Genomic DNA, 16,096 nt, shown 5'->3' with positions numbered 1-16,096 from the left:
ACTCTACACAGTATGAGATGAATTCATTTAGAAATCAAGTCTCCTTTTGACAGTTGTAACTTACCTTAAATTGGTTAAACTGTGTAGGGAGAGATATTGAAATCAAATGCACTAGTAACTCTTCCGAGAGTGTCAATTTAAGTGCATTTAATTTTGAAACAAGATGAAACATTTCCATAATGTACTCTCTGATATTACCTTTACCACTAAATTTTGTTGAAACTAGGTATGTCAAGAGTGTACTAATTTCAGCATTTCATTCTTGACAAACCTTTTTTCAATGTCTTGAAGGAACTCTTTAGCAGTTACTGTCGTTTCTGATATTGTTTCTCTGAATGCTTCTGGAACGGCCTTTTTAATGATAATAAGATACAAGCGATTCGATCTTTCCCACCTCTCATTATTTCTCTTTTCATCAGAGGTACTCTGATCTGTAAGAGGTGGGAGAGGATCATCCCTTAACGCAAGGTCGAAATCCATTACTCCAAGTACTATTAAGAGATTTTCTTTCCAGAACTTGAAATTGTGCCATTCAACATAGGAATATTATTGATGTTGGTAGTAATATTCGTAAGATCATTTGCAACTGAACATAAAATATTAAATAATTAAAACAAACTCACATAAACAAAAACAATAATAAATTTAAATAAAGGTAACCCCATCTCAAGATACCGATGTTTCATTAATATTTTGTCTTTAGACAAAAAATATTAACTTCGAAGTGATATCTTGATGCAATAATAAATACTGATAATAATAACATATCAAAAAATAATTTTTTTTGGGGTCAATTTATAAATTACATGTAAAAATCTAAATAATTATCACGTATTTATTAGCACAAGTGCACATGTAATTTTATTAAATATTGACCTTCCTTTGGGTCGATCAATATTCATAAAATCACAAGTACCCAACTAATTATATTCTAAAATAAATTAATTTTCACAATAGAGGTCATTTTGGTGGCATATTGTTTCAATTAATTTATTTCAAAATATATATAATTATACCAATATTTAAATTTAAAATTATACAAATTAAACAAAAATTTTCATCAAAGTCAACTTTGATCAACTCTGATCAAAACGTGATCAAACCTAGTCAATCCAGTCAAATCTGGTCAAATCAGTCAATTGGATCAAGATTTATTGGACCACAGGTCCATATCTATAATTTCATCCATTTTATTATTCAAGCCCAAAATTATTTTTTAAGTCCATAAATACTTTATAAAATTATATATTTAGTGGGCTAAACATATGGACTTTTATAGGGTTTAAATGTCTTATCAATTTTATTAGGGTTCACTTAAATTAGAGAAACCCTAATATCCTAAACACAAATACAGACATATTTATTCTTGCATAAGAAAACAAGCCAAAGAAAGCAACTTAAGAACCGAAAGGCCTGACTTCATGAAAGCCGAAAACATAATTTTCGCATCCAACCAGTGAACATAGTTTGAGAAAAAAAATGTCATGCAAATCCATGTCATGATTTATGTAAACAGTCATGAACATTGAAAGTGCATGAAGACTTGTCGTCAATCATGTAGCGGAACCCACAGATGCAAAAGTAATGAAAACATTGAATGGGCACGTGACTAACTCACACAATCAATAGGACAAACAATCATAATTCTTGAGCCAGGTGTCAATTCCATTCATGTTCCAACACAATTAATTTTATGCAATATCAACAACCGTGATTTTCAAACAACCATAAAGCCGTAAACCCGAAAGTCAAAACATAAAGTAATAAATTGTGAACAGAAAAGTCAACAATTATGATTTCAACAAGTATCTTGTTAGCTGATTGTTCACAAATATCACACATAATTTTCTTAAAATAAAAATTATCAAATCGAAATTATTTCCTAATAATCAACCATATTTAGTTTTGATACCACTTGTTAGGGTGGTTGTTTATATTTAACTTTTAGTGAAAATCATCACTTATTAAACCCAAAATCTATATAGCGATTGTTAAGAAATAAATTAACGATAAAATTGCGGAAGCGTACCTGGATTTATATCGACAAACTGATATGTGAATCTCCAAAGATATTGAGGTGGCCTTCTAGGTCAACACATATTTGTCAATCCTTGAAAGAGTCCTTTAGTATCTCTCTGGTATCTTTCTTGATAATGGGATATCAGGGAAAAACCAATTTTGTGGTACTAGAAAATACGACAAAATAGAATACCTGTGACTTGGGGACTATAACCCTATTTATAGATAACATTCATGTTACCTTTTGGATCCGCATTTAAGTCCATCATAGAAACAGGAGCCTTTAAATCTCTACACAATAAATGCCTATATCCTATTAGATACATTAAGTCCAAATCATATTTGATCACTTTAATTGGACTTAACCTTATTTGACAATTTGCATTACATAATTATTCACATATAAATCCAACGTTGGATTAAGGATCCAACAAAACTCTCCTTTGAAGCCTTTCGCCTATCCTTATCATACTACATATTAAAGCACCAATACTCAACCTATAGTTAAAGTAGATCAGCTAATCCCTATATCATTCTAGTTTAATATTGTGGAAGATAAAGTCTCAACTTTTCATTCACGTTTTCACTTTAATATCCTTCTTTTCTAAAACCCTCATTTTAGAATATCTTTTCCATTCCCTAAATGCTAATATATATATATCTATATATATATATAATTCATTCTAGAGACTTAATAGGCTACAGGAATAAGAGTTCAGGGAGTATGGAGTAAGAAAAATTAATTTCTTGGTTTCAAAATATTCTACATATGCAAGGGGCACATTATTCTTATATCCAAGTCCTTACAATTAAACTCAACTATGTATTTAAGTGCTCATAGTGTTAGTTTAGCACAACTGAGAGGTGGACACATTGAAGTTTTGAATTTGGAGCAACTTGTGCAATCGCCATTTTTTTTTACGAATCTACAAATGTTTATCATTTGCTATTTTATTATGTATAACAGAATTTAACTTACTCTTCAGTATTCTATTTCCCAATTAGTAACTCTGTTAGACACACAAAAATAAAATGTATACCCATGGCTTTAAGTAGATTGAGACCCTGGGACTTGGAGACCCTCAATTCAAATCTCCCATCCATCTCCTCATTTCTTAAATCCCAACGTTCCTTTGCTAGAAAGATGACAAGCGTGGGGTATAGATATAACAATTAACTCATTCTACAGTCAAGTTTTATATTTATAAACTTCTAAATACCCTACACGTGATTTTTCGCAAGTATATGAGTCATTTATTAAGCATAGGGATATTAGGTGTCGATCTCACAGGGAAGATTTTCAATTACCAGTGATTTTCAAACTCCTTTATTATTTAGACTATCATTAGTACAAGAAATTGAATCTACACTATAAACATGAAATAAAAGTAATAAAAATAACACTAGAAAGTTCCTAGAGGTATGGAATTCTTTACTACTCTTACAAATGAAATTACCAATTAAGTGAATGCTATTATTTTGGCTAGTTATGGCATAATTTCCTAATGTATATGAAATCTAGTCTTGTAGTAATCAACTATACTTGTAATTAAGCCATATCTACTCTTGTGGTTATGCAATTAACTACAAGTTCATTGCTTCAATGAAATTACATGAAATAAGTCATAAAACCACAAAAGTGTTCCTCTACACTCGTGAGTGAACTCCCTAGATTTATCACTTCCTTGACCTAGTGTTAAATTTCAATTCTCATTACAAACTTAACACCTTTAGATAATCACAACTAATGGCTGGTTAATCATGATTAGTTAGTTTAGCACAACTGAGAGGTGGACGCATTGAAGTTTTGAATTTGGAGCAACTTGTGCAATCACCATTTTTTTACAAATCTAAAAATGTTTATCATTTGCTATTTTATTGTCTATAACATAATTTAACTTACTCTTCACTATTCTATTTCCCAAATAGTAACTCTGTTAGGCACACAAAAAAAAAAGTATACCAATGGATTTAATTAGATTGAGACCCTGGGACTTGGAGACCCTCAGTTCAAATCTCCCATCCGTCTCCTCATTTCTCAAATGCCAACATTCCTTTACTAAAAAGATGACGAGCACGGAGTATACATATAACAATTAGCTCATTTCACAATTAAGTTTTACATTTATAAACTCTTAAATACTCCACATGTATTTTTCGCAAGTATACGAGTTGTTTATTAAGCATAGGGGCATTAGGTGTCGATCTCATAGGGAAGATTTTCAATTACCAGTAATTTTCAAACTTCTTTATTATTTAGACTATCATTAGTGCTAGAAATTGAATCTACACTATAAACAAAAAGTAAAACTAATAAAAATAACACTAGAAATCTTCTAGAGATATGGAATTCCTTACTACTCTTACAAATAAAATTACTGGTTAAGTGAATACTATTATTTTGGCTAGTTATGATGTAATTTTCTAATGTATTAAAATCTAATCTCGTAGTAAATCAACTATACTTGTAATTAAACCATACCTACTCTTGTGGTTATGAAATTAAATACAAGTTCATTTTTTCAATGAAATTACATGAAACAAGTCACTAAAACCACAAAGGTGCTCCTCTACTCTCATGAGTGAACTCCCTAAGTTTATCACTTCCTTGAACTAGTGTTAAATTCCAATTTTCATTGCAAATTTAACACCTTTAGACAATCACAACTAATGGCCAGTTAATCATGATTAGATAAGAAAAAATAATAAATAACTTGCTCAAATTAATATCATCAAATAACCAAATAAATATAACTAACAAGATATAGAAAGTTCATTCATAACTCTAGGCATATTTTAGTTGTAGCTTAAGATGGTACAAGAATCATCAGATTGTAGCTCAAAATGCTTGTAGCTCAAGATATTATCACCTCAAAATGGTATAAGTGTATATTTTACATATTTTTTAGTGTGTTTTATTAGTTAGTTTTGGTATATTTTAACTACTTTTATAGCTAATTAACTAAGTTTCTAGTGAAAATATGCATTTTGTGGTTTAAAGTATAAAAATTGAATTTCAATGGATTTTAATGGTGAAAATATCATGTTTTTGTAGGTTTAAAAATTCAATCATCAAATGGCATGAATTGAGAAGATAATTGGATGATTGATGATGGTTTGAAGTGATAAAAAGAGAATATGAAGTGCAAGAGATGAAATGCAATTAAAGAAAAATTTTCAACTTTGACACATTGTGGTATTTTGGTTATATCTTGAGTTACAGGCATCGGATTAAGGTTATTCTTAAACCATTTTGAAACTAAGAGATAGATCTACATTTGGTAAAGTTTAGTTCAGTTATTTTCCTAGTCAAAAAGTCAAAATACAGAAGTACATGTTCATTGTCGAATGCTGAAATAGGGTTTTGACTAGTCAAGGATATTTTGGTCGAAAGCTAAACTTCATTGTCTATTTTTGCCTATAAGTTCGACCCTTACTACTCTATACTCAATTACGACTTATATACTTGCACAAAATCGTATGTGGAGTATTTAGAAACTTATAAATGTAAAATTTGAGTGTGAATTAAGTTTAATTTTGTATGTATACCTTGCACTCGTCAGTTGTTCATTCATGGCTATCTTCTCCACTACTCTTTCTAATCTCAGCTTGTGCAACATATTGCTTCTCATGGCTTTATCGTCGTTGCTCTGAAATTTTCGGTCCTATGGTTGATATAAAAAACTAATGCATCTTACTTATCACCCCTTTTTCCCCTATTCACGAGTTTTTGTGTTGGCTTCTAATACGCGATTATTACAGTAGCAATAACATTTCTACTACAGTTTGGATATTGGGGACCTTAGAATGTCTGCCTAAATCACCTACACATGAGAATGGACAATGATAACATTATGTTACAACTGGAATGCAATGATCATCTGGGCTTGGTTTAACCTACTGCCTGTTCCATTTTTGAGTTTCTTTCAGCTAGAACTGGAAACATATCTTATGATAATTGAAAAACTGCACGTAACATTTTTCAAACACATTGCATTTGCATCAGTTAATACAGCATGGCAGGACAGGACAGAATAGAAACTAAGGATTATGGCCTCCTTGACATGTTAGATGATGATACTTCAGTGATTGGAGGTAAGGTCACACCTTGTTTGTGTAAAAATGGGGAGTCCAGAGACCCCATGAGAAGATTTGTTGGAGGAATTATATTTTCTTTCACGAGAAATTACTTGGAAGCCAACTCCAGGAATTTGCAGGCCATTCGGGATGGACATCTAACAGCACCTGTAGAACTACAAAATGTTGAGTTTCTTGGATACAAGTGATTGAAATACTTTTACAAAATGCAGCAGTTGTTGACGCAGATCGCTGCTATCTTAAATCGATGCATAGACAAATATTTTGGTGTAACAATATGTGAAGAATAGGTTGTCTTTAGTTAGATGTGAAATCTTATTGTTAGCCTACTTGTTTCAGAGGCACTCATTCTCATAGCTGTGTCAAGCATTTTACATGCAAGGAGGGGGAGACTATCATAAATCTTAATTATCTAATGCTCATATTCAAAAGATATATCTGGAAGAGCAAAGTCTTGTTTTCAACTAATGCAGCCCCTTATTAGGCTCAGAATTAACAAGTCATCATGCTGATGAATTGCCATGTCGTCACTGCGTCTGACATAGGCCAATCTCTGGTCAGCTACGCCACCTCTGCAACAATTCTTCACGTACTATAATTGAGTGCTATACTCAATTGCTTGAAATTGATGAAATAATTACCAACACCAATTGATAAGAGCACCCAAACAATAATTATAATTGACTCTTCTTTCCTTATTTCTTTATTAAGACGTCTAGTAATTTATTTTTATTAAAGTTCTTTAAAATAATACTACTGTAATCTAGAGACGACGGACTAGAGCCATTTATTGGTCCTTTCTGGGGCAAAATAAAGGAATAATGTGGTTTCTCTTTTGATATTGCTATCCAATGATTCCCAGTACATAGTATACTTTCATTGGTCTTTCATGAAATGTAATTAAATATCATAATTTACTTTTCTGTTGATTATTTGTGCAACATATCAAATGGCAAATTGCTAATTTGTTCATCTTCATATTTTCTTTCATCTTGAATACTAGATTCCCACATCTATGCAATTTTCTCAACTTCACTAAAACATCTCAATTTTTTCCTTTCCAGACTTTGCAACTGTCAAAATCAATAAGTGTATCTGGATTGGACAGAGGAAGAGTGATGCAATTTTGCAAAAACAAACTTATTGACCGCTGCCTGTCTTATCCATTTTAGATTATCACAGCAAAATTTATCGCGCAAATCCATGGAAGTTGTGCTCGTAGAGTAGAACTGGATGCATTATTAATCTGGCTTTGTCATGGCTCGTGACATTGCTGAGTCGTTAAGCCAGCCCAAATCAACTAAAAAAATGATTTGAAACGAAATGCATGGCGATGGAAGACAGTTCACTATTACGAAATCTATAGAAAATTTTCCATTTTGGATTCCCTATATAAATTTAAATGTCGAAATTGGTAAGTCAACCCAGGATTTTTCCAATGTGTTTCCACAATGCAGCCGATAATATTTTCATGCATGACTAGAATTTATTGTAAATTAAGGAATATGTCTTTTTTTTTTTAAGAATTTAAAGATGGGACATATTTAGCCAAAAATAGTTTTCGTGACACGGAATGAATCAAAGGAATTAAGAAAGTTTTCAATAACAAGACAATCTCTTGTCGGAACAATTTGAATTCTCGACAATTGAAAGGAAAATAGATATCGTGATGTGACTGGAATCTTATCACTTAATTGTTGTGACTACATTCCTACAATAAATGTATCAAAATTCTAGCGATATTAGCCTTTTAATTAGTTACTTATTGAAAACATAAATAGCTTGCTTTGCTTGTAAATGTAATTTTCTCTCTATCTTTTATCTTTTTCTTTTTTTTTTTTTCAAACTATCATTCAGCCAAAAGCAGTAGTAATATTTTCCAGGGCTTTAAATGTCTTGCAAGCATGGAGTTGGACATCTTGCGCCTGTCACTATTACAAAGCCATCCAAATTTATTGAACTATGCTGGTTTTGAAGTTCGAAACTGTATTAAATCAAGAGACATATGGTTTATATTTCATTAACTTTGATAATACTTCTGCACTTTCACTTCAGCATCTACTCTACAATTAATGTTCCAGATTGAGTAACCAGAAGATAAATATGCTTCTTCTGAGTAATCTGCACATGTGTGAACATTAATGATCATACCGTACTTCATTCATTATTTTCATCTGGCAGGGATCATATCCTATACTAATTTACAAGCACAAAACTAAGAATATAATATAGATCTTGTCATATAGTATCAACTACAGTGTAAAATCTGTTATGATAATCTGTATACATATACGTATTGTTGCAAGTTGACCATCATGATGAGAGAAAGGTCATATTTCATAAAGCCCACAACTCAAGCCAAATTAAATAAAAATAAAAATAAAATCACCCTTTAGCCAACTTCAACTTCGAAAACCACCAGCCTATTCTATCCAATGTTTTAAAAACCGGACCGTTAATTGAACCGGTGAAGTGAAAGGGTCGAGGTTCAACCGGTCGGACCGGTTCAACCCCGGTTCAATGAATTTTTTTAAAAATAATTTATATAAATATATATATGCACAAAATAAGACATGTAATGGATAATTTAATACTTTATATGATGAAAAGTTTACTATTTTCGAATAACCTGGATTTTTAAAAATAAAATTTTTAAATTATAAGTTAAAACAAATAAATTTCATCTCAATTTCAATTATATCTATCAAAAAAATCTTAAATCCAATCCAAAAATATCACAATATTTGAAATTATACAAAATTCACGTCTATAAGAATTTAGACATTGTGAACTTAAATTTTAATTTACATTTTGGAATTTAAATTTATAATTTAAAAAGGAAGTTTGGAGTTCGAAGAAAATCAAGAGAATTGAAAATTTGATAAGAAACAAAAAATGAGATAAAAGTGAGTGGTTGTGGTATTAAATAAATTGGGTTAAAGAAAAATAATTCTTTTTTAACTTTTTTAAATTTAATGGACAAAAACAAAATTAAAATATGGAAGAAAACATCAATAAATTAAAAATAAAGAGGTTTGATTAAAAAATGAGTGGCAAAAGAAAAGATGATAAAGAGAGAGAGAAAGAGTTGAAGATTAAAAAGAAAGAGCCATGAAAGGATGATATTTTGTAAGAAAAATGGAACAAAAGAAATATGAGTATTTGTTTTATATAAATAAGTTATCAAAAAAAACTAATAAGATGTGATGGTGCAATGGTTACTACATTGGTCTTCTATTACAAAGGTCTTGAGTTCGAATCTTAATAACTACATTTTGCAAAACTAAAAAAAAAAAAAAAAAAAAAGTGGAAAACTCAAAAACCCGGAAATAACCGGTTCAAATCCGGTTCGGCGGTTTTCGCGGTCCGACCGGTTTTTGACCGGTTTCTTGACAAAGTCAAACCTAGCATTGAACCGGACCGGAGCCATGGTCGGTTCGCGGTTCAACCGGTCGAACCGGCCGGTCCGGTCCGGTTTTCAAAACATGGATTCTATCACTATGGACTCTTGTCACATTCACAAACACCACAAAGTCTGGATTTTTCACAAAGCAGGACAGCATTGAAGCCTAGAAACATGTTGCTCAGAATCCAAGAGCCAATTGTAAATTCTTCTGGGATATTCTTTGATTAAGGAATTCTTGTTAAAGATTAGGTATCTAGTTCGGAAGTAGGATAGTTTGGTTCGTGGCCTTGCATTATGGCGGCGCACGTACTGGGATAATGATTAAAAGATGCAAGCAAAAGTAAAGCAATTTGACCCTTCCCCTGAGGAAGAAACACATGAATGAACATTAGTTAAACAAAGGGACGGCTGTCCTGACTCCTGAGGTGTTCACTTGACCGGTGGGAGAAAATATCGCATACATTACAAATACATGTCTAAGCCTTAATCTGTACGATTAAATCATGCAAATGTGGTCTCACTTTTCTGCTATACCAATAAAAGTTAAGCGCCACATAATATTACCAAAGTTTTCTCGAGCCCGTGACTAGGCAGTAGACATGGAGGCTCTTAAGAGAGAAGGCTAAGTGTAGTGCACAGGAGATCAGAAACAAGAAAGAATCAAGAAGTGGAAAGATTTCGACAAGAAGTGGACAGGGTGCAAAGAAAGGCCACTAAATCAGAGTAGACATATAAAGACCAAATCTACGCATCATACACTAGATTATATATTCATTAACATTTTAGCCAATATCATCAGCTCTAAACCATAGTCGGCTCAATCTGCTGGAAAGATGAGACGCCACCACATCGCAATCAACACTTTGGTCTCTGTGAGAATTACTGCTGCATGTCTGTTTTGTTATGCTCAAATTCATCATGCTGGATAAAAATATAAGTTAGACTGTGTTTATAGAAATATCGAGATCATGGACAACTCAAAAAACCTTGAATAATTGACTATTACACGCTACAACACTTCGTGACAATATTAATTTTTTGTGACAACTTGTGTTATTGCCATCCTGTATACAATGCCTTTTAAGAGTTTAACTCCACCCAAATACACAGCAAAAATACTACAATACCACACTTCAAAATTCAAAAACTGAAAGTACAATTCTCAAAAACCCTCGTCCCTCCCCCCTGCCCAACCAAGCCCCAGAAATAAAAAACCCTGAAACTCACTGGATTTCTGCCCTTCCGCATACCTTCCACTCCCACAAAGTCCCCAACCCTTCTCATCCCTGGTCGTCATGCAAGACTGCAACTTTTACTGGTTCTCCAAGCAAATCTTTTCTCCTCCAAAACCAAAAACTCTGCTCCATCAAGAAAACGAGAAAACTGGCCGTTAATGCAAACATGAAACACCTCTCTATCTTGCAATCCAATCCCACACAACCCCACCCCTGCATTCCCCTCGTGGGACGCCGAAATCCCACAAAATGAATAAAGAAAACAGTGAAAAAGCTAATTTTTACAAGTTATGTACATCTCATTCACTACTCAATATTCATTTCCCTTTTCTCTAGCTCTTATCCACCCATCCATTTCGGAAGGAATATATACGCACATAATCATGTATCCTACTTGCCTAAGAGAGGGAAAAAAAAAAAGAAATAAAACCCACTATAAAAAAAGCGGGAAAAGAAAGGAAATCCCAATTCTCTCTCACACACCTCACACACAGAAAATCACAGTTTAGCTATTACTACTAGTATCTGTCTATACAGCGGCGCACATACATCACACACACACTCTCCTTTTCAACGCTCTCTCCCCTTCATCAGATCTCTCGGACGTATTCTTCTTTGGAGATGTGTGCTCTTTGAGCAGATTTTCCCCAAAACCCCCAAGAGCTCCTCACCCCATAACCCCTTCTCCTCCCCATTGGAATCCATCGCAACAAAAGTATTCATGTTTATTTAATATATACTCATGTATGACGCAACTGGTTGGAAATCGATTTGTTTTTTACCTTCTTTTTTGTTGTTTTCTCACCGTTTCGCCCTGAATTTTCTGATCCAAAGCCCTGTTTTTTCTTGCTTGTTTTTTGTGTAACAGAACTTGGGATTCTTGATAAAAGTCCTTGGAAATGGAGGATACTGATACTGCTAATACGATGAAGATGAAGTTGTTTAGTGAAGAAGAGGTGAGGGACATTTACGGGTTGAAATGGGGCTGCGGCGGTGGTGGTAGCGATGGCGATGACTACATAGAGGTGTCGTGTGGCTGCACCAGCCATCGATATGGGGATGCCGCAGGTCGACTTCGGGTTTTCTCTTCTGGTTTTCTTGAAATCAGCTGTGAATGCTTCCCTGGTTGTAAGGAAGGTCTATCCCTTCAATCCATCCTCCATCCTTCCTTGGAACTCTTGGATATGTACTCTTATGTACAGCATAGGAGTTTATATCTTGATCCCGTATGGGATATGGGATTTTGTTGAATGCATGCAATATAGGTTATTTTGTGCGTAAATTTTTATAAGGGGATCTGTTTTATTTACCGTATGACACAATAAAATGGATGGTTTTAGTGGGATTTTGTAGATGGTATGAATGTTAATTTGTCTGGGAGGGTTTGAGTTTTGATCAGTTATCTTAGTTCAGTATCAGACTCCTTTGAGTCCCTTCTGCGGTGGTATTCGTCTGTTCAAGTTTGAACTGAAGGATTGTAATTTTTGTTGTTTGTTAGGATGAATGTTACACTGAGAACTATGTTGAAGGTAAGGAACCAAACTACACTGTATTTGTTTACGTGATAATGGTTGCATTTGAGCTATTTTTCGTGTCAATTTTAGATTTTTTTGAGGCAGAGTTCTGGTCTTGTGGTCGGAACAATCGTGTGGTGGAATGTTCATGTATATTTTTAGTGCGTGGGGATTTACTTAACTTTTGTTCACGATTGGCTCTTTTCACATTTATGGCTATGTCATGGTTTGTTGTGTTCTTATAAAGCTTTTGTTAGGTCTTAGATTACTGTCTGTGTACTATATAATCTATGCATTTGTATTACTAAGTATGGATCTTCTCTAATTGAAGTTTTGCGGACTTGTCCTCCTGATGTATAACATGTTGCTGCACATTGCATTTTGTACTTTGTGTACGCTTAATCAGGTTTTCTGACAGTATATTCTTCTACATGTTAAGAGTCTTGTTCTTGGAACTGTGGCTTGGAATGGCCATCTTTTGAAGTTTACTGATTCGTAATTAGACTTGCATTTCATTTAGCCATCTCAAGTAATTCTATTTGGATAAATTTGACTACCTGCTTTTACTCAAAATGAAAAAAAAAAAACTGGTAGCGAGAACTGTCTGCTGTAATAATTAAAATGGCTGCCTCAAATTGTTTCATGGTTATACAGCTTAAATTCAGTCATTCAGTGCAGTTATGTCATATATGCTTCTCATTCTTTAACTTTTCCATCAGTAGCTATTGTTGATTCTATAGTTTTTGGTATGCATTTAAATATACTCCTTTGCCTGCTGATAATATCTGTTATAGCTATGGTTTATGTTCTCCATTATGTCATTTTTGTTGTCTTCACTTTTGGTGGTACACTTTTGGTTATAGCTGTGGTTTACTTTTGCTTTCAGTCACTTTTGGTTATAGTTATAGTTTACTATTGCCTTCTAATAGTATCTGCATCTTGTTATTAGACAAGCTGACACCAGCTGCATTTGAGCAACATTCTGGAAGAGAAACATCTAGGAAATGGAAGAATAATATCTGGGTTATTGTTGATGGGTACAAAATGCCCTTGTACAAGACAGCATTGCTCAAATATTACAATCAAGCATCAAAAAGTGGTAATGGTTCAAGCAGATCACGCAATGTGAAAGTCCATCGTGACGAGTTTGTTAGATGCAGAGAATGCAATAAAGAGCGCAGGTTCCGTCTCCGCAACAGAGAGGAATGCCGCAGTTACCATGATGCTTTGGCAGATTTAAATTGGAAATGCTCTGACATGCCTCATGATGAGTATGCTCGACACAATTATAGATCTGTAGCTCTAATACTTGCATCAATTTTTAGTTAAAGAGCACTTGTCAAACCTGGTTCTACCGCCCTCCTCATCCTCTCCTCTATCCATCTATTGTTGCCATTATTTAGTAGGAAAAAGCATGGCTCAATTCTTACGGCATTTTTCAGAAAGTAAATATTATTCAGTGTTGAAAATCTTTCAACTTGTCTTTGTTTTTGTAGTGCTAAAAATTAACCAATGAGTAGCATGTTTCTTCCATTTCCGTCCACTTAGTATAAATACAATGCACCTTTTCACATCTATCATCACCTAGAAATAGCGAGACTATGGGTGATGCATATTAGTTCATGACCATAGACCTGTGTGTTTTTGTGGTTGAACTCTTTGGTCTAGCGGCTAAGTTGTTCATAGAGTGTTTATATGCGAATATTGGGAAGACTGGGATTTATTAAGGGAAATTTAAAGATGCTATGTGGACAATCACATAGTTGAGATGCTAACACATGGAAACTAACATCTAGCTTGTGATTCGATTAACTTTTATCTCTTTTTAAAGACTGGATGAATCTTGGTCGAAAAGGACAGGAACTGATGCTGTTTTACTCCTAGCTTCTGGTTTTCCTTTTAGGAAAAATGGGTAACTCCCTGAAAGGCCAACATGGTATAAGCTTGTATGTTTTCTTTGGGGCTAACTGAGATTTTGTATTTGAGGATTATATCCATAGATTGGCCAAATTGAATGAGTTATGAATCAGGAAGGTGAAAATGTGATAACCTCACATATTAAATGTGGTCAAGGAAACAAATATTTGCTGGTTGGGGCGTAGCCCTTTTGGAGGTTAACTCGTACCTTTGAAGCTTTTTCACCTAGTTTGGATGCTAAATGTTTTTATATCCCACTAAAAAATCAGTGTAGTTTGGAAATGCTTCTAAACTAAATTAATTACTGGATTTTTCTTTTGACTATGAAATTTGCCTGCCCACAGACAGCTGTCGCATCTAATTGTGAATTAATGTTCTCTCAACTTTAATGCTCTCTGTTCATTCTCTTGTGAAAAAATATGTGTCATTTTAGTTTCGTTTTCTGATTTTTCATGATTGCATGTATGACAAATTTTTTACGATGATGTATCCAATATAGGCATGGCGCTGTCCAAATTTGAGATCTAATAGTCCTCTTTTTAGTTGACCTTCCAAGAAAAAGTGGGCAGATTTTTTTGTTGACCAGGAATTCTGGATTCCTCAGTGATAGTTAGCACTGACTGTGTAGTTCCCTCAAGTCTTTACTTGAAATTGTAAATGTTTTGTTCATCTATAAAATCACTTATCGTTTCGAAAAAAAAAAAAAGAAAAAGTGGGCAGAGATATTATGGGGACGTATTGGGGCTTCATTAGATGTAACCCTTGCCTCTCTTTAACCGTTCATGATGGAGCAATTACACTTGAACATATGTATAGGACTCTGATAGGATATATATACTGGTGATGTAGATATAAATGTGTTTATTTCTGATGATCTAAGTGTAGGTTAAAAAGATCTTAACAAAGTTCTCATAAACCGATTTTCAAGTAGTTAAATGGAAAACATTTATGCTTGTGTACCTGATGCATATTGATGTTTATGTGCATTTTTTTTTTTTTTTGTTGGTGTTATGAATGCTAATCAATGTGCATACTTGTGTTCGTAACCTATATCCCAGGGTTAACTGTGACGATGACGAAGAAAGAGCAAGTCGCAGGATCTACAGGGGCTGTTCCCAATCTTCAACATGCAAGGGTTGCACCTCTTGTGTCTGTTTCGGTTGTGAAATCTGTAGGTTCTCAGACTGCAGCTGCCAGACTTGCTCTGATTTCACTAGGAATGCAGAAGCTTAAGTTAGCAATATCACCAATACATCCCTTCTCAAATGCTTTCATTTCCCTTTTGTTTGGTAGATGTTCTACCCATCATTTCTTAATTAAACCTAAGCTGATATTCCCAGAAAGCTCTCTGACATTCTCTTAGATCAAATTTAAATTTCAGTCTTCAGCACATGTTGCTGTGTTTTAAAGTATTATAAAATAACCGCAACGGATCTTCTGTCCTACACCCTGTGCCACTCTCTGTCCCACTTTTTATTATATTGCTATTTCTCTTAGATAAACATCATGTTTTAATTCTTTTTTGTTTTCTTAAGATTCAATAACTATTAATTAAGTAAAAAATAAATACAACAGCTTCAAAAAAGTAATATATAATAGAAAATTAAAAAATACAGCAGAAAATTCATAAAAAATTTGAATTTTCTGCTGTATTTTTTAATTTTCTATTATATATTACTTTTTTGAAGCTGTTGTATTTATTTTTTACTTAATTAATAGTTATTGGATCTTAAGGAAACAAAAAAGAATTAAAACATGATGTTTATGAAGGAGAAATAGCAATATAATAAAAAGTGGGATAGAGAGTGGCACAGGGTGTGAGACAGAAGATCCGTTGCGTAAAATAACTCCGTTGCTCACCATACTATAATTAAGAGGAAAATTGATTATTTATTTCTTGTTTGCAT

At 33.4% G+C, this 16,096-nt stretch overlaps 1 protein-coding gene across 1 annotated transcript; it reads left to right on the top strand.

Moving 5' to 3' along the window:
* Nucleotides 1-11,657: 11,657 nt before the first annotated feature.
* Nucleotides 11,658-15,422, top strand: LOC113771426 (protein ULTRAPETALA 1-like). Its single transcript, XM_027316005.1, has 3 exons — nt 11,658-11,895; nt 13,222-13,543; nt 15,248-15,422. Exons 1-3 carry the CDS (start codon nt 11,658-11,660, stop codon nt 15,420-15,422), a joined length of 735 nt encoding a protein of 244 aa, XP_027171806.1.
* The last annotated feature ends 674 nt before the right edge of the window (nt 15,423-16,096 follow it).

The sequence above is a fragment of the Coffea eugenioides genome, chromosome 5 (assembly GCF_003713205.1).
Source record: "Coffea eugenioides isolate CCC68of chromosome 5, Ceug_1.0, whole genome shotgun sequence".
Classification (NCBI taxonomy): Eukaryota; Viridiplantae; Streptophyta; class Magnoliopsida; order Gentianales; family Rubiaceae; genus Coffea; species Coffea eugenioides.
Note: the sequence above shows the minus strand (reverse complement) of the source record. Positions and strands in the feature narration are given on the sequence as shown.